The sequence below is a fragment of the Amblyomma maculatum genome, chromosome 10 (genome assembly GCF_055883805.1).
Source record: "Amblyomma maculatum isolate TAMU_Amacu chromosome 10, ASM5588380v1, whole genome shotgun sequence".
In the NCBI taxonomy this organism is placed as follows: Eukaryota; Metazoa; Arthropoda; class Arachnida; order Ixodida; family Ixodidae; genus Amblyomma; species Amblyomma maculatum.
Window position 1 is genome coordinate 55,130,807 of NC_139353.1, and position 19,652 is coordinate 55,150,458.

The 19,652-nt window shown below is 43.8% G+C and overlaps 1 protein-coding gene across 1 annotated transcript; it reads left to right on the plus strand.

Moving 5' to 3' along the window:
* The first annotated feature begins 437 nt into the window (after positions 1 to 437).
* Positions 438 to 18,578, plus strand: LOC146176519 (sulfotransferase ssu-1-like). Its single transcript, XM_084580993.1, has 3 exons — positions 438 to 564; positions 8,800 to 9,276; positions 17,617 to 18,578. Exons 2-3 carry the CDS (start codon positions 8,821 to 8,823, stop codon positions 18,103 to 18,105), a joined length of 945 nt encoding a protein of 314 aa, XP_084437119.1. The 5' UTR covers positions 438 to 564; positions 8,800 to 8,820; the 3' UTR covers positions 18,106 to 18,578.
* The last annotated feature ends 1,074 nt before the right edge of the window (positions 18,579 to 19,652 follow it).

Below are 19,652 nucleotides of genomic sequence, written 5' to 3' on the forward strand. Positions count from 1 at the left end.
GCAACAAGCTTCGTGGGACTGACAGCTTGCCGCTCGGTCGATATTTAAAGTTTTGTATGTCATTTTGTTGAAACATTGTGCAAAAAAAAGCGCTTTTAATTGTTTTCGGACGTTCCCCTCAGAAATCATAAACCATAACCAGTTCTTTTTACATTTTGCGCCAGTGATAATCTTTTTCGAACATGAAAACATAATAACGACATCAAGATTGTCGTGGTTGGATCGTTGAATGCTGACCCATTTACTACATGCTATCTCTCCCGTTCTCTTCTGACTTGGGTGACTGGTATGACAAGCAACGTGATAAGAGAAGAAATTAAATGGCTTCGCGCTGCTTTCGGAAAGCTCTCGCAGACGACAGTCTACCAGGCCGATGCTCCGTGTGCGGGTACCTAATCTTTACATATCTGCTGCTCCGCTCCGTAACAGAGCTCTCACCAAGCTAAAAATGGACGCTTGAGTGATAGTATTACAAGCATATAAGTGTGCACGTACAGCCAGCGTGGTCTGTGGATTGTCAGGATTTCTTGCTGCCAGAAGAAAGCTGCCAATTACTCAAAGAAGGTACGAGTTTTTTCTCCGAAGCATGTTAGTAGCGCCTACTTTGTAAATTTAATTTGCAGCTCAGCCTCAAATTCTTGATTTGTATAAGGCACAGCTGTTGGTAGACCAGTGTTTATAGATGTCTGTATTGCGCTGAAGTCTTTTCGGTGCCGTCCACGATCCTGGAGTGCCTATAAGTGGGAGGATTCAGAATTGCTCTTACACAGGTCGATCAAAGACAGGGTTCATGTCGTCGGAAATTTCAAAGTGACCATCCTGCGGAAGTAGAAATCATCAGAGCTGAATTTGTACGGGTTTTCAAAATTGTCCTCTATTCTACTTGGGCTTTCAGTCGAGAGGCACCTGGGGGGATGATAAAATGAGTGCCAGTTTGACAGGGTGAATGGAGACACCTTATTCACGATTCTTCAATGGCCACGGTTGTCACCGTCGGAGAGCACAGCACAGCAAGGGAGCAGAAATATTTTTTTCGCGATTCTTCCTGTGTCTTGTATTCCTGTACCTAAACGAGTTGGACAGCATTTCTAATAAATGAGATGAAAATGTGTGAGATTGTTTAGGGAAGTTCATAAACCTGGACAATACTGCGTAAGCATATTTCTTTTTGAATCCGTTTAGTATGTGACAAATACTGTGCCCTTTCTATCTTATTAACCAGTTATCATATTATTATTACAAACTTTGAACTTGTGTCGGTCTAATTTAGGTAAACAGATGTTTCCCTTACCGTGTTGTGCTACTTCCAGTGTCTAAGCCACTTTTCACTCTCTTAATGATGCAACTGTGGTCTCTACAAGCAATGCCAATTATCAGTTTAAGCTTCCTTCTATAAATGAAGCCTTGAATAGCTGCATTAGCCCTTTTGAAAGCTTTTTAAGAACCTTCAGTTTCACATTGCAACAATTATTCGCAATTATTCTACACTAATAGAAAGCATTCCCGCTTTCTGTTAGAGAAAATACACACTGGACTGCTGAGAAATTGGATATCTGTAATAGGTACCAATATATTTCCCTGGAAAACAAGTCTAATTTGTTCAGTTTCCAGATTGTGCCAGAAATGGAGGATAGAATGCACTGCGCTTGAGGGACGAGTGATTTAAGTAAAAAAAAAGGAAAAAAGAGACTTCTATATTTTGTTTCGGACTCATTTGAAAAGCGTGCCTTGCTCTGAGGACAATCCGTGGCTTTTACGCCTGTACCTAGAAAGCTATATATACCGAATCATTGGCGTTTTAGAAACTGGACCCAAGTGTGGGCTGCGTTACAACTCCGGGATTTCATAGAGTGTGGCATGTGACGCTCATTATAGCCGGCGGCTGCAACAAAACCTGTCTCCCGATTTTTGTTACTGACAGCTCGCTGCTTTCGGCTAATGACGCCGTCGTGCTGATGTGCGGCAAAGTGAAATGGAAAATGGAAGGTTATTAAATACGGCCCCACGAGAAATTGTAACGTCTAAAAATGCTGCTCTCTTATTTCTCCTTTTTCGTACAATGGAAACATCGCTAGTTTCGTGAAAAGCTGGAGTTTCGCTTCGCTTGACCCTCAAGTCCAAACAATGTAAAACAACGCACCACCTGCGACTATGATTCATATGACCGTGTGTTGAGGGTTCGAATGATAGAATATATCAAGCGTTCGATTCGGAGAGAAGGTCGTCCGTTCGAGCATTTCGCTCCCCTGAGGGCAGCCTTTAAGTCTAGCGTTCGAGTTCCAGAGTAGGTGAAGCGTCCAAGTCCAGATAAGGTGGAGTGTTCTTCACGTTCCTCACTCGCATCTGTTAGCGGCGAATCTGACGTCAGCCGTTGGGTCACCTAAGCGGCGAGCGGGAAGTCAGAATGTACAATAGACATTCCTCGGCCAGGGCTCTTGCCCGCTTATCATCTCTGGGGCGCCCTTCGCCCTGAAAGGGGTTTTCACACGTTGGAGCCTCTTGGGGAGAAGGTGTAGGGGCACCGCCGGTTGGCGGAACCCCCTCCCATGCTACTGCGTTCACACGGGCGGCGGCGGAGAACGAGAGAGGTGTCACCGTTGCCAGACCAAACAGGCTCGGAGCGCGCCGAGGAGAGCTCGTCCGAGCTGCCTGCTTCGCCGCTTTGCCGCAGCCGGGTTCAATCAGTCGGCCTGGTAGGTAGCGTGGTGGCTCCGAATAACGAATGAGGAAAGCAAATGAAGTTGGTAGAAAACTTTGATACAAAAATTTGCATGATTGTCATGTTCAGCTAAAACATAGGGGCGTAAATACATTTCAAGCAGCACAGCCATAAAATAAACAGAGTAGCACACACATCGACACTTTCAGAAAATACGACATCCTGTTCAGTGTTGGAAATATGTCTGTCCCGTTATTTCCCAGCATCTACTGATGTTACCACAAATAGCTATATATTTTAAGTGAAGGTTAATACAGCCGAATTTATTTTCCGTCCACTGACTCAAGCATGCGCGTACAAAACGAGAGTGAGAAGTTTGGGCTTAAACTGAACATTAAAAAGACAAAGATCATGGCGTCTTGCCCTATCAAGTCCTGGAGCATCAACGGACAAGAAGTGGAAGCTGTGACAGATTTTCTGTTCTTGGGCTCCAAGATTACCTCGGAAGGAGACTGCAGCCATGAAATTAGGAGACGCCTGCTTCTGGGAAAGAGAGCAATGGTTAGCCTTGACCGCCTAGTAAAGAGCAGAGACATTAGTCTGCAAACCAAGATCCGTATAACTCGTGCTATGGTCTTTCCAGTGGTGATGTATGGATGGGAGAGTTGGTCTGTGAAAAAGGCTGACCGCCGAAGAATTGACGCGTTTGAATTGTGGTGTTGGCGAAGACTCTTGAGAGTTCCTTGGACTGCTAGAAGATCACATCAGTCGATATTGTCGACCATAAACCCTGACTGCTCATTGGAGGGTCAAATTCTAAAGTTAAAGCTCAGCTACTTTGGTCATCTGATGAGAAGAGAGGAGTCGCTGGAGAAAGATTTGATGTTGGGAAAGGTTGAGGGTCGCCGGAGAAGGGGTAGGCAGAGAACGCGATGGTTAGATGGCATCCTCGAGGTACTGCAGATGAAGTTATGTGATATTAGGAAGATAGTGAGAGACCGGAAAGCGTGGCGTGACATGGTCCATAGGGTCACGAAGAGTCGGACACGACTGAACGACTGAACTGAACTGAACTGACTCAAGCGTTCTAAAAACTAATCCTGTTGTAACGTTTATTTTTTACTGCGCCTCTTGATATGAGCGCAGGAAGATCTTCAGCAAGATCACGCTAAAAGGAGTGTATAATATAAATCATTAATATACACAAAAAAAAGGAGAGGGCATAAAACGCATCCATACGACACGCCGGACAAAGTGTTTCTTCACCCGACAAGCAACAGTCGTAGCCCTCACTTCGATATCTTAGCGATGCATTAAGTCTGAGCATAATGATAGCCTGACGCCTCTGATGCCAAAGCAGCCAAGCTTCTGCATTAAAAAGCCATGGCTGAACAATAGAAACGCGCTCGAAAAATCTCTAACTTGCAATGGACATCTGTTTGTCGTCGAATGCATTTGTTAATTTTTTATTTTGTCAAAGTAATGCTTTATCACCTGATCTTTTTGTCTCGAGCCAAAATTGCATTCGAAGAGGACCGAATACTTTGACAACAGATGATTGATGCTTGGGAAGATAATTTTTTAGCTGTCTTCTCGGCCTCCACAAGATTGTATCTCGCAACTCTGCCCCACCGTAGGGTGTCCTTGTCATTCTGTCCATCTCGGGCCCTATCTGTGCGCCTGTGCAGCCGTCGTCATAATGTCGCCTCCGCATTCCAGCGCGTCGTTCGTCGACCCTTCTTCGCCATCGGGTTTCGGAGAAAAGGAATGAATTTTCAACATTGGTTAGAAGTCGCTGGCTCCCAACTTCTCACGCAACCAAGACCGGCACAGGCCGCTAGCCGTTAGAGTGTCACCTGTAGTATTTCCTATCTGGCTGTTTTTCCTGTTTCAGCTAAAGAACTATAGGCACGAAAATTTGTTGATATTTTTCTTTTTTTAATAAGGCTGAAGACATTCCTGTATGTGACCACCACGTCGTTTTAGCCTACGACCGCTAAGTATTGTTAATTGAATTTGCTTTCCTCGCTAGTTTCAGTTTCGGTTTCAGCCGTCGAGAGATGGCTGGGGCGTCACAACCAAATCTAGGCCACGGATGGCATGAAAACACTGCGATGTAATCGCTGACTCTTCACCTTTTGTAATTTATTTCCTTGAGGCAGGGTGGCTTTAATGTTCCGGTGAATTAAAACGACACAGAAAAAATTATATCGCTGTTTTATTTATTCCTCACGTGACCTAGACATGACTGTGACGTCACAGCCATCGCTCGACTGTTGAAACCGAAAGTGAAACCGGTGAAAAAAGGTATTTGATCATAAATTATTCAGCGGCTATAGGCGAACCTCATTTGGTGTTTCACGTACAGTACGTCTTGCGCATCATTACAAAAGATAAAACTCGAACTAAAACATGAAGTGTCTATACTCCTTTAAAGCGAAATAAAAATTAGTAGTCAGAGTTGACCCTGTACAGGGTCGTGTCTTCGGTCCTATCATGCTAACTCTCATACCAACAGTAATCACCAAATACCAACTACGACCACGCGCTTCCCGCAGCGCGCGTCCCGCGAAGTTGCCAGCTGAGTGATAAAGGCCGCCGACACCCTTTCTCCCGGGAAAGCTTTTGTGCCAGCAGACAAAAATCCCCCCACCCACGAGTGGCCGCCGGGAAGCCGGCTCCTGATGCCCAAAAGCGGCTCGTTTTCAAAATATCCAGCTTGAGAGGGGTGAAATTCTCCTTTGTCTGAATTCGCCTTAAATGGACAGCCTGCATAATCTGTAAACAACTCTCTTCTTTGGAAAGCTACATCCCCATTTCATGAATAACCGGTCGTGGAGCCGAGAAACATGACAGAATCATTTAAGTCTTAATTATTACAAATGGTAGTTCCATTTTCTGACTGGTGGCCTGCGTCTGCGCACTAACATCGTAAATAGGACATACAGTTGTTATAGTAAGTGTATGCAGCTCTAGGAACACAGTGACTGCCGTGCCGCTTAAGCCGCATGTGAGCCTGTCATTAACAAGGATGCACACAGATTTTGTGAAACCTATAACTGTGAGCACAAATACAGCTTTAAACATACTGAAATGAATAGATCAACTAAATATACTCTGTGACATCTACTTTTCGCGGCAGTGCCGCAACAAGTAGTCCGGCTTTTATGGTCGAGTGTTCTTCGGTTTTGAACGCACGTTAAAATCGAATCAAGCTATATTGCAGAACAAAAGTAGCGGTAATTTAATGAACGAGAAAACGTTGGCTGCCTAAAGTTGCAATAAACACAAATGTCTGCTTGTATGACGTTGTGGCATTGTCACAAAACGTAGTATATTCGCTTCGGGCGCTCCAAACAGATGAAATGTCAGTAACAACAAAAGGACACAGATGACGGCACCGTCAGCAAAAATGGGACATTGCAGTGATGAATTTAATATATAAATACCTGGTTAAGCCGCGAGTTCTCCCCTCGAAAGGGCTCCAAAATAGTAGGATCTACCAGAATAGACAAATATCTTTATACTAGTCTCGATCAGTCGGATGGATGGATGGAATATGGGAGCGTCCGCTTTGAAACGGGGTGGTAGCAGCAGCTATGATGCTCATTTTTCTCCCTATATCTTAATTATTGATTTATATTGGTTAACTAAACCTTCATTCTATTTATTAAAATTTTTGTTCCTACATTACTAACATTATGTCACTTCTCTGCTCTTAAGCCACCAATCTTCCAGTCGCTCCTTTAAGGCGTCACTAACCGGCCTATAAGTAGCGCCACACTTTTTCTCACTTTTAGCAGGAATTTGATGCAACTGTTATTCCGGATCATTACTAATGGTGTCGTACTGTTTTGCTGGCTAATTGGCATGCATCGGCGCAAAAGCAGCAGGAATTGGAAACGACATATGTACCGTCAATTGCATGCCGTAATAATCCTACTGCACCAACGTGACCTAACTCAGCGAGCCTTTTCGAACGGGCGACACTGTGTGTTAGATATTTTGCCTTCATACACGTAGGTGATCCTGAGTGTCTTGAAACTTTGAAATGAAAGTATGAGAATTTTTCAATACCCCCTAATGATAGAGAAATGCAAATACTTGGCTAAAGTAAATGACTCGACTCCGATGTGGCGACGAATATCTAAGTTTGTTCATTGAGAGCTGTCCTTTGATGGCACTAATACCTGCATATCACAATGATATAACCCCATCGCGGTGGCTTAGAGGTTAGGACGCCCAGCTACTGAACCAGAGTACCTGCGTTCGAACCCGACCGCTGTTGGGTGCCTTTCGATAAAGGCGAAATAATGCGGCGTTTTTGTGCTGTGCGAGGTCAGTGAATGGGAAGATACCCGGGGGGTCGAAAGTTCTCCGTATCTCTTCACTGCGGCACCTCTTTCTATCTTTCCACTCTCATTACTACCTTCCTTCCTTCCTTGCTTCTCTCATGGTTGCGGGTCAGTTGTCCACGTGTAGCACGCGCTGTTGCTATTCAATGTATACAACATTCATCATCATCAGCCGAACTATACCCACTCCAAGGTTAAGGCCTCTCTCGTAATCTTCCAATTAACTCGGCCCTGTGCTAGCTGCATCCACTTGCCCCTTGTGAATTTCTTGCTACACTTTCATTCCCTCGGAATCCACTTTGTTATCTTCAGCGACAGTTCGTTATCTACGTGCCTTAAGCTTCTACTACACGCCCTGCACTTGCCCATATTTTCTTCTTGATTTCTAAGATAATGTAATTAATTAACTCTAGTTATTTAACTGGCCCACACTGCCCCCTACTTATCTCATGACTATACACTTACCAATTTCCGTTCGATAGCAATCTTCGCCAGGTGAAATTGCGAACTAACGTTACCTTGAAGAATGCTAGCAGTAGAGCTGACGCTCTGGAAAGTGCCCATATATGTGAGTACGGACTTAAGTCGAAATATTTGCAGGCCCTTCGCTGAATGTGCATTCCTGTTCCTTGCGTGCAGTATTTTTAACTATTCACACAAGCATTGCATGTAATCAAGAAAAATAGAGACTGCAATTCGCAAATTCGTAAGGCGTACACAATCCCTAACTATACTTGTCCGCTCTATCAATATGAAGGTGGCGTATTCAGTGCGAGGATAAAGAGAGAGACATCGCAGAGCGTACTGCCTCCGCAAAGCATGCGTTCCAGCTCATTATGTGCGCATACCCGCTACCGACCACAGGGCAAAAGTGCGAAACGTTTTTATGTGGTCCAGATATACCCAAAAATATTATCAGAGTCTGTACGATAGACACCAAAACTAAGAGCAGGCTTATGTCAAACTAGTTTATTGGTTCCCTGATTCTGAATGATATTTAATTCATGGTTATATGTACCGTGGTTCCTTTTGTCGCTTTCTTCGTCGTTATTTTATGCATTGGAGATCAGCTGTTAACAATTACCAACCTACATGAAGGCTCATTCTGCCAAATATTCGTATATGGATATGATTGCAAGTACAGGATGACTTCTGATTTGGGTCTTACGCACGATTTGAATGATATCGTGTTAATTATCGGCATATTCTGCCCAGGATAATATTTGCAATATAACTTTTTTTGTTGCAATGAAGTGCACCGCACCTTTATGCTTGTATTCACTTAACACCTAATAGTATAATATTGAGAGTACAGGACGACTTCTAATTTGAGTCTTACGCTCGATTTGAATGTTATCGTATTAATTATGCGATAGCCTGCCCTGAATATTATTTGCAATATAATTTCTTTTCTGTTGAACTGAAGTGCATCGCACCTTTATTCTTATATTCACTTAGCATCTAATAGTTTGTGTAACAGAGAAATGCAATAATGGTCCTGCTGCCCTAACATTTTGTACTTCTGGATTTTTTAGCCAACAGGCGAGCTTACTCTATATGCCCACATTATCGTTTTTATCTTTCCTTTTTACGAAACATACTTTTTCTTAGTTCATGAATGAAACATGTAAGCTTGCCACCTTAGACGGGTTGCCCTGAACTTCAGGTGGTGCTTGAGTAAAGCCTAGCATGAGTGCTGAAATCAGCGACCGGTATTCCGCTGTGCCTACCAGAGACGAGCCATATTTCTGCCACATTCATCTTCCCAATCTTCATCTATTTCAGGAGGAAGGAGGAATAACCACAATGGATGAATCTTCATATCGCAACGTGGAGGGCTTGTGGATGCACGAGATGTTCCACGAGGAGGCCGTGCGGTCGGCCATGAAATACAGACCACGTGACGGAGATATTTTTATCGTCTCTTACCCAAAGTGTGGCACCTACTGGACGCAGTTCATCGTATTCAACATACTGAGGTGGGCGGAACCAGTTTCCAATGTTAGCGAATATGGTGTCATGTGCCCATTTATTGACATGGCTGGAGGCGCTGCCGCTGAAAATCCATCAAGAAGTGGCCCCATCATGACCCACCTTCCAGTTCACGTCCTTCGCCCCGAGAGTCGAGCGAAGTACATCTACGTGGCCAGAAACCCTTATGACTGTGTTGTCTCCTACTACAACTTCTTCAAGGGATTCACGCCGAAGACAGTCGGCGATGTCTCCTTTCAAAAGTTCCTCGACATGTTCCTCTCAGGAAAGGTAATTATTATTCGCCTCGGTGTATGTGCGGTGGGAGTTATCACACGTTCTGTCGCAGGATCGCTTAAGCCTACAGCGCCTATAAATATAATTTGGGAGGAGCTGTACATTGAAATGGGGACACATGACGGGCTCTCCCTGCTCCCTCCTGAGGGCGTCCCTCTTTTCGTAGTCCAAATCCAAATCCAAATCCTTTATTCAGTATTTTTTATACAAATATTAGGGCAGGAACAAAAAGCTACTGTACTAGTAGCTTGACGGGGTTCCTGCCCCTATCTTGACATGAGTATAAGAGAAAGACAAGCAGGCACTTTTGTACAAAACAGAATTCACAATGCTGTCAGATCACACACACTCGAACACAACATCGCGTATTTATGCGCTTGTTAGAAAAATCAGAATAACAACAGCAATACAAAACAGAAAAATACAGCATATTGAAAGGCACTCTTTGTACGAAATGATTGTTTGTTATTCAGTGTTAAAAAAAAAGAGGTCAAATTGGCAGGTTTGCGTGCATGCTTTCTAATATGAGGTGTTCTTTCCATTTTTTCTTTGAGATGTTATGTATATCGACACTGCTTTCTTCTAATAGATTAAGGTATTTCGGCATGTGTTTGGTAGTCATTCTGACCAGCCTGCAAAAAGGGCAGATCCTTTACAATTGCGTTCCGCTCCCGGTCTACAGTGACAGTTAAGCCTCTTGCTGCAAGCATATTACCTTGCGCCTATGATGGATGGCACTTGCCATTTTGCATACAGCAGTGTAAGCCAAGCTATGTCGGCTTTTAATTCGTTCATTAGCACGAACTACAGCCTGCCTCTGTTACTTACCAAGATACTTCGTTGGGCGAGTTGGTACTTATTCATTATTAATTTAAACAGCGCGAACACGAAGACTAAGGACAAGATAAAAGAGAGCCACAGTACAAGCGCTGACTCACAACGATGCTTAAGCCCTTTACTCCAAGTCCCAGAAAAAACAAACATGAAGGAAACGAAATAATCACGTGAAACAACCCCATGGGTTCACCTGCTGCTCAAAAAGTCACTTAAAAAAGACACCTCTTTTCTTTTGTATCGCCACAAAGAGACGATGACGAGAGAGATAGTGGAATCATATTTTATTTCAACGGACAATAAGTGTGTCAGCAAGACTTCTCTTGCTCTTTCAAGCAAAGAGGTGTCTTTTTTAAGTGACGTTTTGTGCATCAGGTGAACCCATGGGGTTCTTTCACGTGATTGTTTCGTTTTCTTCCTGTTTGTTTTTTCTGGGCCTTGGAGTAAAGGGCTTAGGCATAGTTCTGAGTCAGCGCTTGTACTGTGACTTTCTTTTATCTTGTCCTTTGTCTTCGTGTTCGCGCTTTTTAAATTAATACTGCCTCTGTGAGTGTCGCATTTTCTACGGGCCAAAGCGGGTGAGCTCAGGCATAGGCGAAGACAAGACAGAATGATTAGTTCTTCTAGGGAGGCGTGGGATCGTAACGAAATTCTTAGCAGGCGTGAAATATGGCGCGCAAGCATTTTCTCTAAAGAACTGACAGCATGGTGTCAGGATGCACGCAACTGGGTTTGGCAGCGCTTTTCGTGCTGGAAGTTAAAAATGGCTCTAGCAGAAAGAGTAGGAATTAGTTTATTTCTTTTTGAGAAATTTGCCTCGACGCCTCATCTAAAGGCATGCGGTTCGGCAAATAGATCATCTGGTAGGGCAGAGGCTGCTTGACAGCCAGCCTTCCTGACAGCAAGCTTGACAGCCAGCCAGCCATGAGATAGCATAGCATTATCTTTCCGGTGATAACTACCAGGAGAAAAGGATTATTACAACAGTCGTAGTCATCACTGAAGCTGCGTAGCATATTCTTAATTCGCCCCACACAAGTTTATCAGAACACGGGTATCCCATATTAGAGCTTCCGCAAACGAATGCCTAACTTGACACGTTTCTGTCACGTTCCTCTGCCATGACACAACGAGCAAAATATTTTCTTGTGCGCGCAAAAGTTTCACGAAATCCAGACGCAAAGCTTCTCTCGATATATGCAGGTTCAATTCAACAGCAAACCCAAAATAAGCAGGGAAGGGGCCAAAACTTTGTCATGATCATCGCGCAAAAAGTTTGAATAACGTTTGAAAACCTACTCGTAAAACCTACTCGTAAAGCTAGTTCCAATACGCTTGTCATGCATAAAGTATTGATGTTGAGTCAAAGTAAATTTACTTTCACGTTCTAGTAGGAATTCAAACCCAAGTCTAATAATTAAATTGGCACCCATATGTACGGCACCGTAAAAATAATATATGTATGGGCGTATAAAAAGTTTGCTATCGTGCAATTATAACAGGTGGAGCTGCAACACCACAGAGTTGAAGTTCTGCGACGTCACCTTTGTCGGCTGCTCTAGATACAGTCCAACAAGCGAGATGGGGAATGAGCACGCAACGATCGAAGGCTACACATAAATGTTGACGGTTATGGTTTCCTCGGGCAGGATTTTCAGAAAAATAAGTGTCGGATTAGGATGAGTCTCGGAGTTTGATGGGCATTAGCGGAAAATAGTAGCAGGACGACGAGGTGCGACTGAAGTAGAGGAAAAGATGACCTGGAGACTACGCAGGATTAGCACACCAGATGGGACCAATAGAAAGTATAATCTTTAAGAATCTTGAGCTGGGCAGGTTGCGATGATTGAGTATATAATGCATTTCTGCTGCCCTAAGTGACACACACTCATCTTAGTGTTATGCGGTTGCTCTATAGAGGACAGCCTTTCCGCTAAAGGCACAGAAAATTTGAGAAAAGTGGCTCTGGTTCCGGAGGCTGCTTTTTAGGGTTTAGCGTCAATCGTATTTAATGACATTGACAAAATTAGTCTAGGACGATGAAGTCATGGAAGCGCAGGAGCTTGAGTAGGGTAGGTGAAGCCAATACGCTCTGGGCCACCTTCCCACTTTGAAAGAGCTGATCTTGAATAACTGCACGGATAGTAAACAAGCGAGCCGCAGATGGGATTGCGTCACCGCAGTTTACGTTGGTAACAATCGGCCAGCCGTTCAATGTCCGGTGTCACACGGCTGGTCTTGGTCAAATCGAATGTCAGGCATAAGCTCACACAAGCCAACAGTAGGCATGCAATATTACTTTTATACCAGTACTGACTTAACATTGCAAACAGTTCCAAATGTACAGGGTGATCCACTTCTAGCTATAACACGGTCGCTGCTTTCAAAGCAGCATAGCGTCGGATGCAGGCGCTTATCAAAGCAAAGCGATACATGCACAGTGAGACGAGGAGGTGATGCTTCGCATGGCCTGCCGCCTAGCTTTATGGGATGGCCGGGTCGGACGCAATGATGCTTTAAAAGCAGTGGCCGTGTTATAGCTAGAAGTGGTTCACCCTGTACACGTGGAGTGGAATTAACAAAATATATTCACTGCTTAGATAACTGCATCGTGAAACCAAACAAAGAAATGAAGGAGTAACATTCTCGGTAAATAACTTGACGTGCAAAAAATCAGAAGTAATCGAAACTGCACTCGACTTAGAACATGGAGGAAATGACACAACTAATATTTGAAATATTTTAGTAATAACCACTTGTGTGGTACGACCTACCCACCCCTGAGGTCATATCCGGCCCCTCGAGCCTGTGGCGCCTGCACACCGCGTCAAAAAACATTAAAAAGTGACAAGAAAACCTTACTTAGCAGTAAACAGAAGAGAACAATCAAGAAACAATGAAGCGAACAGAAGACGCTGAAAAAATTCAAGGTTGAATAGACGCCGCTTAAGGCCGGGCTTATTCGCTTGGCTGTGGAGGCTGTATGGTAGATTAAACTTTCTCTATTGCTCTTCATTTGTTCTTTTTTTATATTCGCCCTAGGCCAATTTATTTTATCGGCGCTTATTTCTTTCTTTTATCTCGTGGTTTTTTTTGGAGTGGTGAGGCCTCGTCATCGGACTCAACTATTGGCTTCGGTTATTATGATCTGAACTCAGCCTTTAGCATTCTAAGAAAACAATAGATGGCTTGGTTATCCTCTTCACTCGTCCCGTTGTAGACAATCTTGTACAGCTTTAGGACAGCTTCGCTGCTATTGCTACCCCTTTCTGGAGGACTTTGTTTTTAACTACGACAGCTCCGCAGTCCTTCTGCGTTAGAAAGCAAATCACGTAATGCGTCAACAAGTCTGCAATAATGTGCTGAGTGTCTGAAATATAACTTGGATGTATGTCGTCATCACCTCTTGCTATAGAGTTTGGTCCACATGTTTTCACGAGTGTCATGCTAGAACAGGGTGGTTTTATTCAAGAAAAATATGACAATGCTATGACTATCGACGAAATCGTAGCACTTGTCGAAACTTGCGTGTTTGTGGTGGATGGGCTGGTCGCAATTTTTTTTTTTTGAGGCTTTACAGTTCTTCAACGTTTGGTCCGCGGACCAAGAGCGCAATAATTTTCAGCGGTAGTCCGGCGCGATACTTTAGAGCCGCGTGTACTACCCCCTCTTCCAGTGAAGCTAGCAGTAACTGCACAATACAAGGGACACAAATGACATTCAAGAGATAAGAAGAAAATGACTGCAATGCCGTACACTTTGTTCAGACCTTTATGTTTAGCGTTAGAGAATAGTGACAATGAAACGTTTCTCTCAAAAAACAAAGGAACTGCTTCTGGCTGTATTATAATATAAATTCCTACAGAATATAATTTTTTGCACCACATGAGCTCCACATTCTCAGGTTTTTGTAACGATTTGCTGGCTTAGCATCTGGAAACTAAGACTGCAAAACATGGAGAACGGCGGAACTTATGGGCAAATTGGCTAAAAATGCAATGTCCCCGCCGGGGTGGCGCAGTAGTAAGACGCCCGACTACTGTGCCGGAGTTCCCGGGTTCGAACCCGACCTCGGCGGCTGCGTTCCGATGGAGGCGAAACGAAGTGGCGTCCGTGTGCTGTGCGATGTCAGCGCACGTTAAAGATCCCCAGGTGGTCGAAATTACTCCGTAGCCCTTCACTACGGCTCCCCTTTCTCTCTTTCCACTTTCACTCCCACCTTCCTCCCTTCCCTTCCGGCGCGGTTCAGGTGTCCACAGAGCAAGTGTGACAAATACTGCGCCTTTCCCTTCCTGTGAAACAACCAACCAACCAATGCAATGTAAGAAGCTCTTCCAGAAATGGTTGACTGTGCTGCATAGCGGATAAAACATTATCATTACCATAGAACTTACAGAGCACAGAACGGCAGCTATGACTTCAAAATCTGCGGCAGGAATTGTTGTATCGAACCTGTTTCTATACTCCCGCTTTACCAAGTTAGTTGTCGGATAGTGACATGTAAAACCGTTACCAACGAGCACATGAGGCAAAGCTCTTGAATGACACCCATTTTTCAGATGGTACTGCATCCCAGAACTTAACTAGCCGCACCATGGAGCAAGATGCCTATGAGCTGCCATGTCAGCTAGACTAGCGTTCTTCAACTTTTGGTCCTGTTTCTCTCCTTTTCCTGTCCTGTTAAGTATTGTTCAGTGTATTTTATTGTTTTCCATATTGTTATTCCTTGTTCTAAATCATAGTGGTATGTTTTGCGAGTCATAACGTTTCATCGGTGATATCACGTACAGCCCCGTCATAAATATACAACCTCTTGCATAGCGACGCGGAGCGGATGCGGGGCCGGAAGGTGGTGCCCCTGTTTTCTGGTTTTGCCTGTAGCGAGGGTAAAGAGGGTGGGGGTGAACAGCTGCCTAGCTTTTGGGAGAGAGAGGGAGGTGGGGTCGCGCTAGTAAGTGAGCCGTTCGCGTCATTCCTGTCGCCTGTTCGGAGGCGCTTGCATCGACAAGAAACAATAAAAAATGCGAAGAGAGCTTAGTGCCCGGCCCTAAGCAATGCGATCCTTGATATTTTTTTCTGGCCCCATTTCTGTGATTTGCGACTCTTATAAGACGTTGGATGAAATTTTCATTTAAGGTAAAACGAATCCTGCAGCAGCGGATAAAACAAGCTGCAGTCGGTGTGTAAAATTTCATCTCGAAATATCGCTTTGGCGCCAAAACTGTCAAGTGGTCACAATTGTTCCTTAGAATGTTAAAGAATCTTAGTGGTGTATTGCTAAATGAATGCGCTAAATTACGATAATTTATGGGGTGAAAAGATTAGGATTGAGGATGGGTTATGAATGAATGCCATTGGATTACAGAAGGATCTCATTTGGATTAAATCGGTTTGGTTCACAGGGTTTAACGTTCAAATGTGATTTGGCGTTCTTTAACGCTCTAATGTGAGCGCTTGGGGTTCTTTAACCAGCATTGACATCAAACAGTACTATTCCGCTTTTCTTTTCGCCTCCGTCGTATAAACTGAGGATATATTTGTAGAGTGGAATAGGTGCGGATTCTAATAGATTTCTTGAATTATGATAGCTGCGCTTTTATTAGGGGTTAATATTTTAGATATCCGGATGATACCACTTTTTTGGCAGAAAGTGAAGTGGAACTCAAGAGACTTCTTATGCGCGTACAAGAAGAGAGTGAGAAGTTTGGGATTAAACTGAACATTAAAAAGAGAAAGATCGGGGTGTGTTACCCTATCAAGTCCTGGAGCATCAAGGGACAAGGACTGCAAGCTGTGACAGATTTTCTCTTCTTGGGCTCCAAGATTACCCCGGAAAGAGACAGCAGCCATAAAATTAGGAGACGCCTGCTTCTGGGAAAGAGAGCAATGACCGCGTAGTAAAGAGCAGAGACATTAGTCTGCCAACCAAGATCCGTATAACTCGTGCTATGGTCTTTCCAGTTGTGATGTATGGATGCGGGAGTTGGACTGTGAAAAAGGCTGACCGCCGAAGAATTGACGCGTTTGAACTGTGGTGCTGGCGAAGACTCTTGAGAGTTCCTTGGACTGCCAGAAGATCAAATCAGTCGATATTGTCGACCATAAACCCTGACTGCTCATTGGAGGGTCAAATTCTAAAGTTAAAGCTCAGCTACTTTGGTCATCTGATGAGAAGAGAGGAGTCGCTGAAGAAAGATTTCATGTTAGGAAAGGTTGAGGGTCACCAGGGAAGGAGTAGGCAGCGAACGCGGTGGTTAGATAACATCCTCGAGGTGCTGCAGATGAAATTATTGTGATGTTAGAAAGATAGTGAGAGACCGGAAAGCGTGGCGTGATATGGTTCATAGCATCACGAAGAATCGGACATGACTGAACGACTGAACTGAATTGAACTGAATATTTTATTTGCATGTATTAATGCAGATTGCAGTAAATCAAGGAGAGATTCAAGTCGATTTAGAGTGCAATCACTATCACAAAGACTGCGCCTCTCTTCCTCATGCGAGAGCAAAAGACATTTTCTCCGTCACCCTTTATACCCTTGCAAGAGGCGCGCATGATAGTCACTTTAGCGCAGAGAGACAGGCACGTCACCCCTCGGCCCCGCACTCGCTCAGCATCCCTTTGCGGTGGGCTGTATATTTATGACGGGAGCTGTACCTAATACATATTTTCGATCCTGCTTTTAGTATACTACGTCAAATATTCCGTAATTTCGTCAGTGTCTAAATTGCTTTTGGACATACATCAATAATTGTTCCCTAAAGAGTTTGTCCTTTAACTGATCACAGCCTAACAGTAAGTTGAAAGTAAGGAATGATGCGGCAGTCTGCTAGCCTTCAAACTGGTCCCCACCGGAGAGGCCGATTCTATTCATTATAATTTAAATGCACCAAAACAGCACGCACTCACACAAGAAAAGAAGAACGGGACAGAGCGCCACTCACAACTGATTTATTATGCAGGAAAAAGTACACGTATATCACTGCCGGCACATGCGCAAGAAACATATTCAGCATCATGTCATATAAGATAAGCTATGCTGAAGAAACGCTTTCTCTGCATTGTACAAATTGATCGACGTGTCACTGACGCACAAATTACCTTTCTTTCCTTATAGTGAATAGACTTATAATGAATAGACACCAACTAGCCAAACAAGAAGTTCGCTTAAGGCTGGTTCTAGTCCAAGAGTTTATGAAAAAGTTTCATAACCTGTCACGTATACGCCAACGCCCAATATACTAGCCGCTCAGCTTAGTATTTAGTAAAGTGTTTATCCTGGGGCACATTTTTAAAATTGCACTTATTTTTTAAGTACAAGAAAACCTGGTTGCATAATCTCTCCAAAGTTCCAAATGCGCGAAGAGTAGACGGTGACTACTAGAAATCATGAGCGCGAAAAATTTATTATAAAATAAAACCACGTTATTCTAATACCTTTAGCTTAGCCGTATAATATCTACTTTTTGTAATATAAAATTTTTTGTTTACTTTCAGGTCAGTTACGGTGACTACTTCGACCAGCTACTGCCATGGTACAATCGCCGTGATGACTCAAATGTGCTCTTCGTTACCTACGAAGACATCAAAACAGACACCAGGGCTCAAATTCTCAAGATAGCCGACTTCCTCGGCGAAGATCATGGTAGTGCTATGCGCGAAGACGCTGCTCTCCTCGAAAATGTGATGAGAGCATGCAGCATTCAAAATATGAAGGCTTTGTTCACTGAGACTCCGTTGCAAATGGTAAAACGAGTAGCAAAGGCCTGGGACCAGGGGCCGTCAACGTCCTCAAAATGGCTGAGCGACATTGCAGGAGGGAAGACAGAAATGCACGGTGGTTCCGCATTTCTTCGAAAGGGAATTGTGGGTGACTGGAAAAACTGCTTCGAGCCTAATCAGATAGCACAAATGAAGACATGGATTGCTAAGAAGACTCAAGGAAGTGACGTAATGGAACTCTGGAAATCGTTTGAGCTGCCATAGTCAAGACCATCGTGGCTATGTTATAGTTTCTTGAGAGTGATTCAATACATTCATTGGTCATGACCCTTCGCTGTTACTCTATAGGAGAGAATTGTGTGTTGCCAGTGGCGACCGCAGTGCGGCGCTGCGTATAGTCTTCTACAGGAGTGTGGCAGTATCTATCCAGACGTCGATGCGAACATAGTCACTCTAGCCAAGGCTCTGGGATTTACACGTAACAAAGAAAGCGTGTATGAATCGGCGGTAGAAGTTAGCAAGAGACGTTTGGAAGCTTGGTGGACCAATAATAGGCAGGGAACGCATAGAATCTAAATCAAAATTAAGCAAGGGTCTAGAATTAAATTAGTTAACGTTGACGGATATTCGAAGATAACATAAAAAAGAAAGGTTGAGTATGGTGACGGCTATCACCACCTCGCATCAAAGGGGATGCTTGTAATATCAATTCTTCCATCCATCCACCAATCCATCCGGGCATCTGTGGCTGTGCTGTGCAAGCAGGTCTCAAGATGTGCATTGCTAATTTAAACATCGCGAGCAGGAAGACGCAGGACAAGCTTTGTAAACGAAGCAGCGTGATTGCTTCGTTTTCGTTATGTTTATTTTTATCTGGGCCTTGGAGTAAAGGCTTAGGCTGACTTGTGAGTCAGCGCTCGTACTGTGGCTTCCTTTTATTTTGTCCTGCATCTTCCTGTTCGCGCTGTTTAATTAACAATGGATGTTTACCAACTCGCCCAACAAAGTATCTTGGTAACTCACAATGTGATTGAGGACGGGAATGCAAAAAAAAAAAAAACAGGTGTCTTTTCCACATGCTACTTTGACCCCACACGGAATAATATTTTGTCCAGACAACTTGACCTGCCTAGATATGAAAACAAAATGAACGAAATAATTTCGTGCATTGGGATAGGTGCTGCTTATTGGCGTCGGTGCATAATAGGCTTCCGCTAACAGCTCGCTTGTGTCTATGTCAGCCACACTGTCTGAATACGCCGATGTTGTATTTTTACCTCGAAACTGATGGTAAATAACTCGACTTTTGCTGCTCTGAGTTGGACTACATTATGTTTGCCGCTAACAAAAATCATTATGACTGCTGTTTCAACTTGATATCTGTAAAGTTGTTGACTGGATGACTGGAGAGTAAAATAAAACTTTTTTACTGATATTACTTGGAACTGCGAATGTTTAGAGCACGGGTTGAAGATTCAAGATGTCTAAGAAACGGACCGCTCAAATGACCTGGACACGAGCAGTGCATCCCGCCTTCTCTGGTTTGATTAAATCATTGGGTTTACCTTGTATGCCGAAGATGTCTGATTGCAGGTTGTCACCCGTTCCACCTAAAGTTTGAGTCACAGATCGCTGTTTGTCGGTCTTCAGCGGATCAAGGATCACCCCGGATGCCATAGATGGCAACACAACTTACATATTTTTACAACTTCAAATTGCCATCGTGCACCCTTAATTTCTGCGCGTGGATCAAAACTTTTATGATTGTGAAAAGAGGCTAGGCATTAAATACAGAGCGGAATGTGTCATAG

Excerpts from the sequence above, each read along its gene's own strand:
- LOC146176519 (XM_084580993.1), top strand. The coding sequence starts at position 8,821 with ATGGATGAATCTTCATATCGCAACGTGGAGGGCTTGTGGATGCACGAG. Across the intron at positions 9,277-17,616 it reads ACATGTTCCTCTCAGGAAAG|GTCAGTTACGGTGACTACTT; the intron begins GTAATTATTATT and ends GTTTACTTTCAG.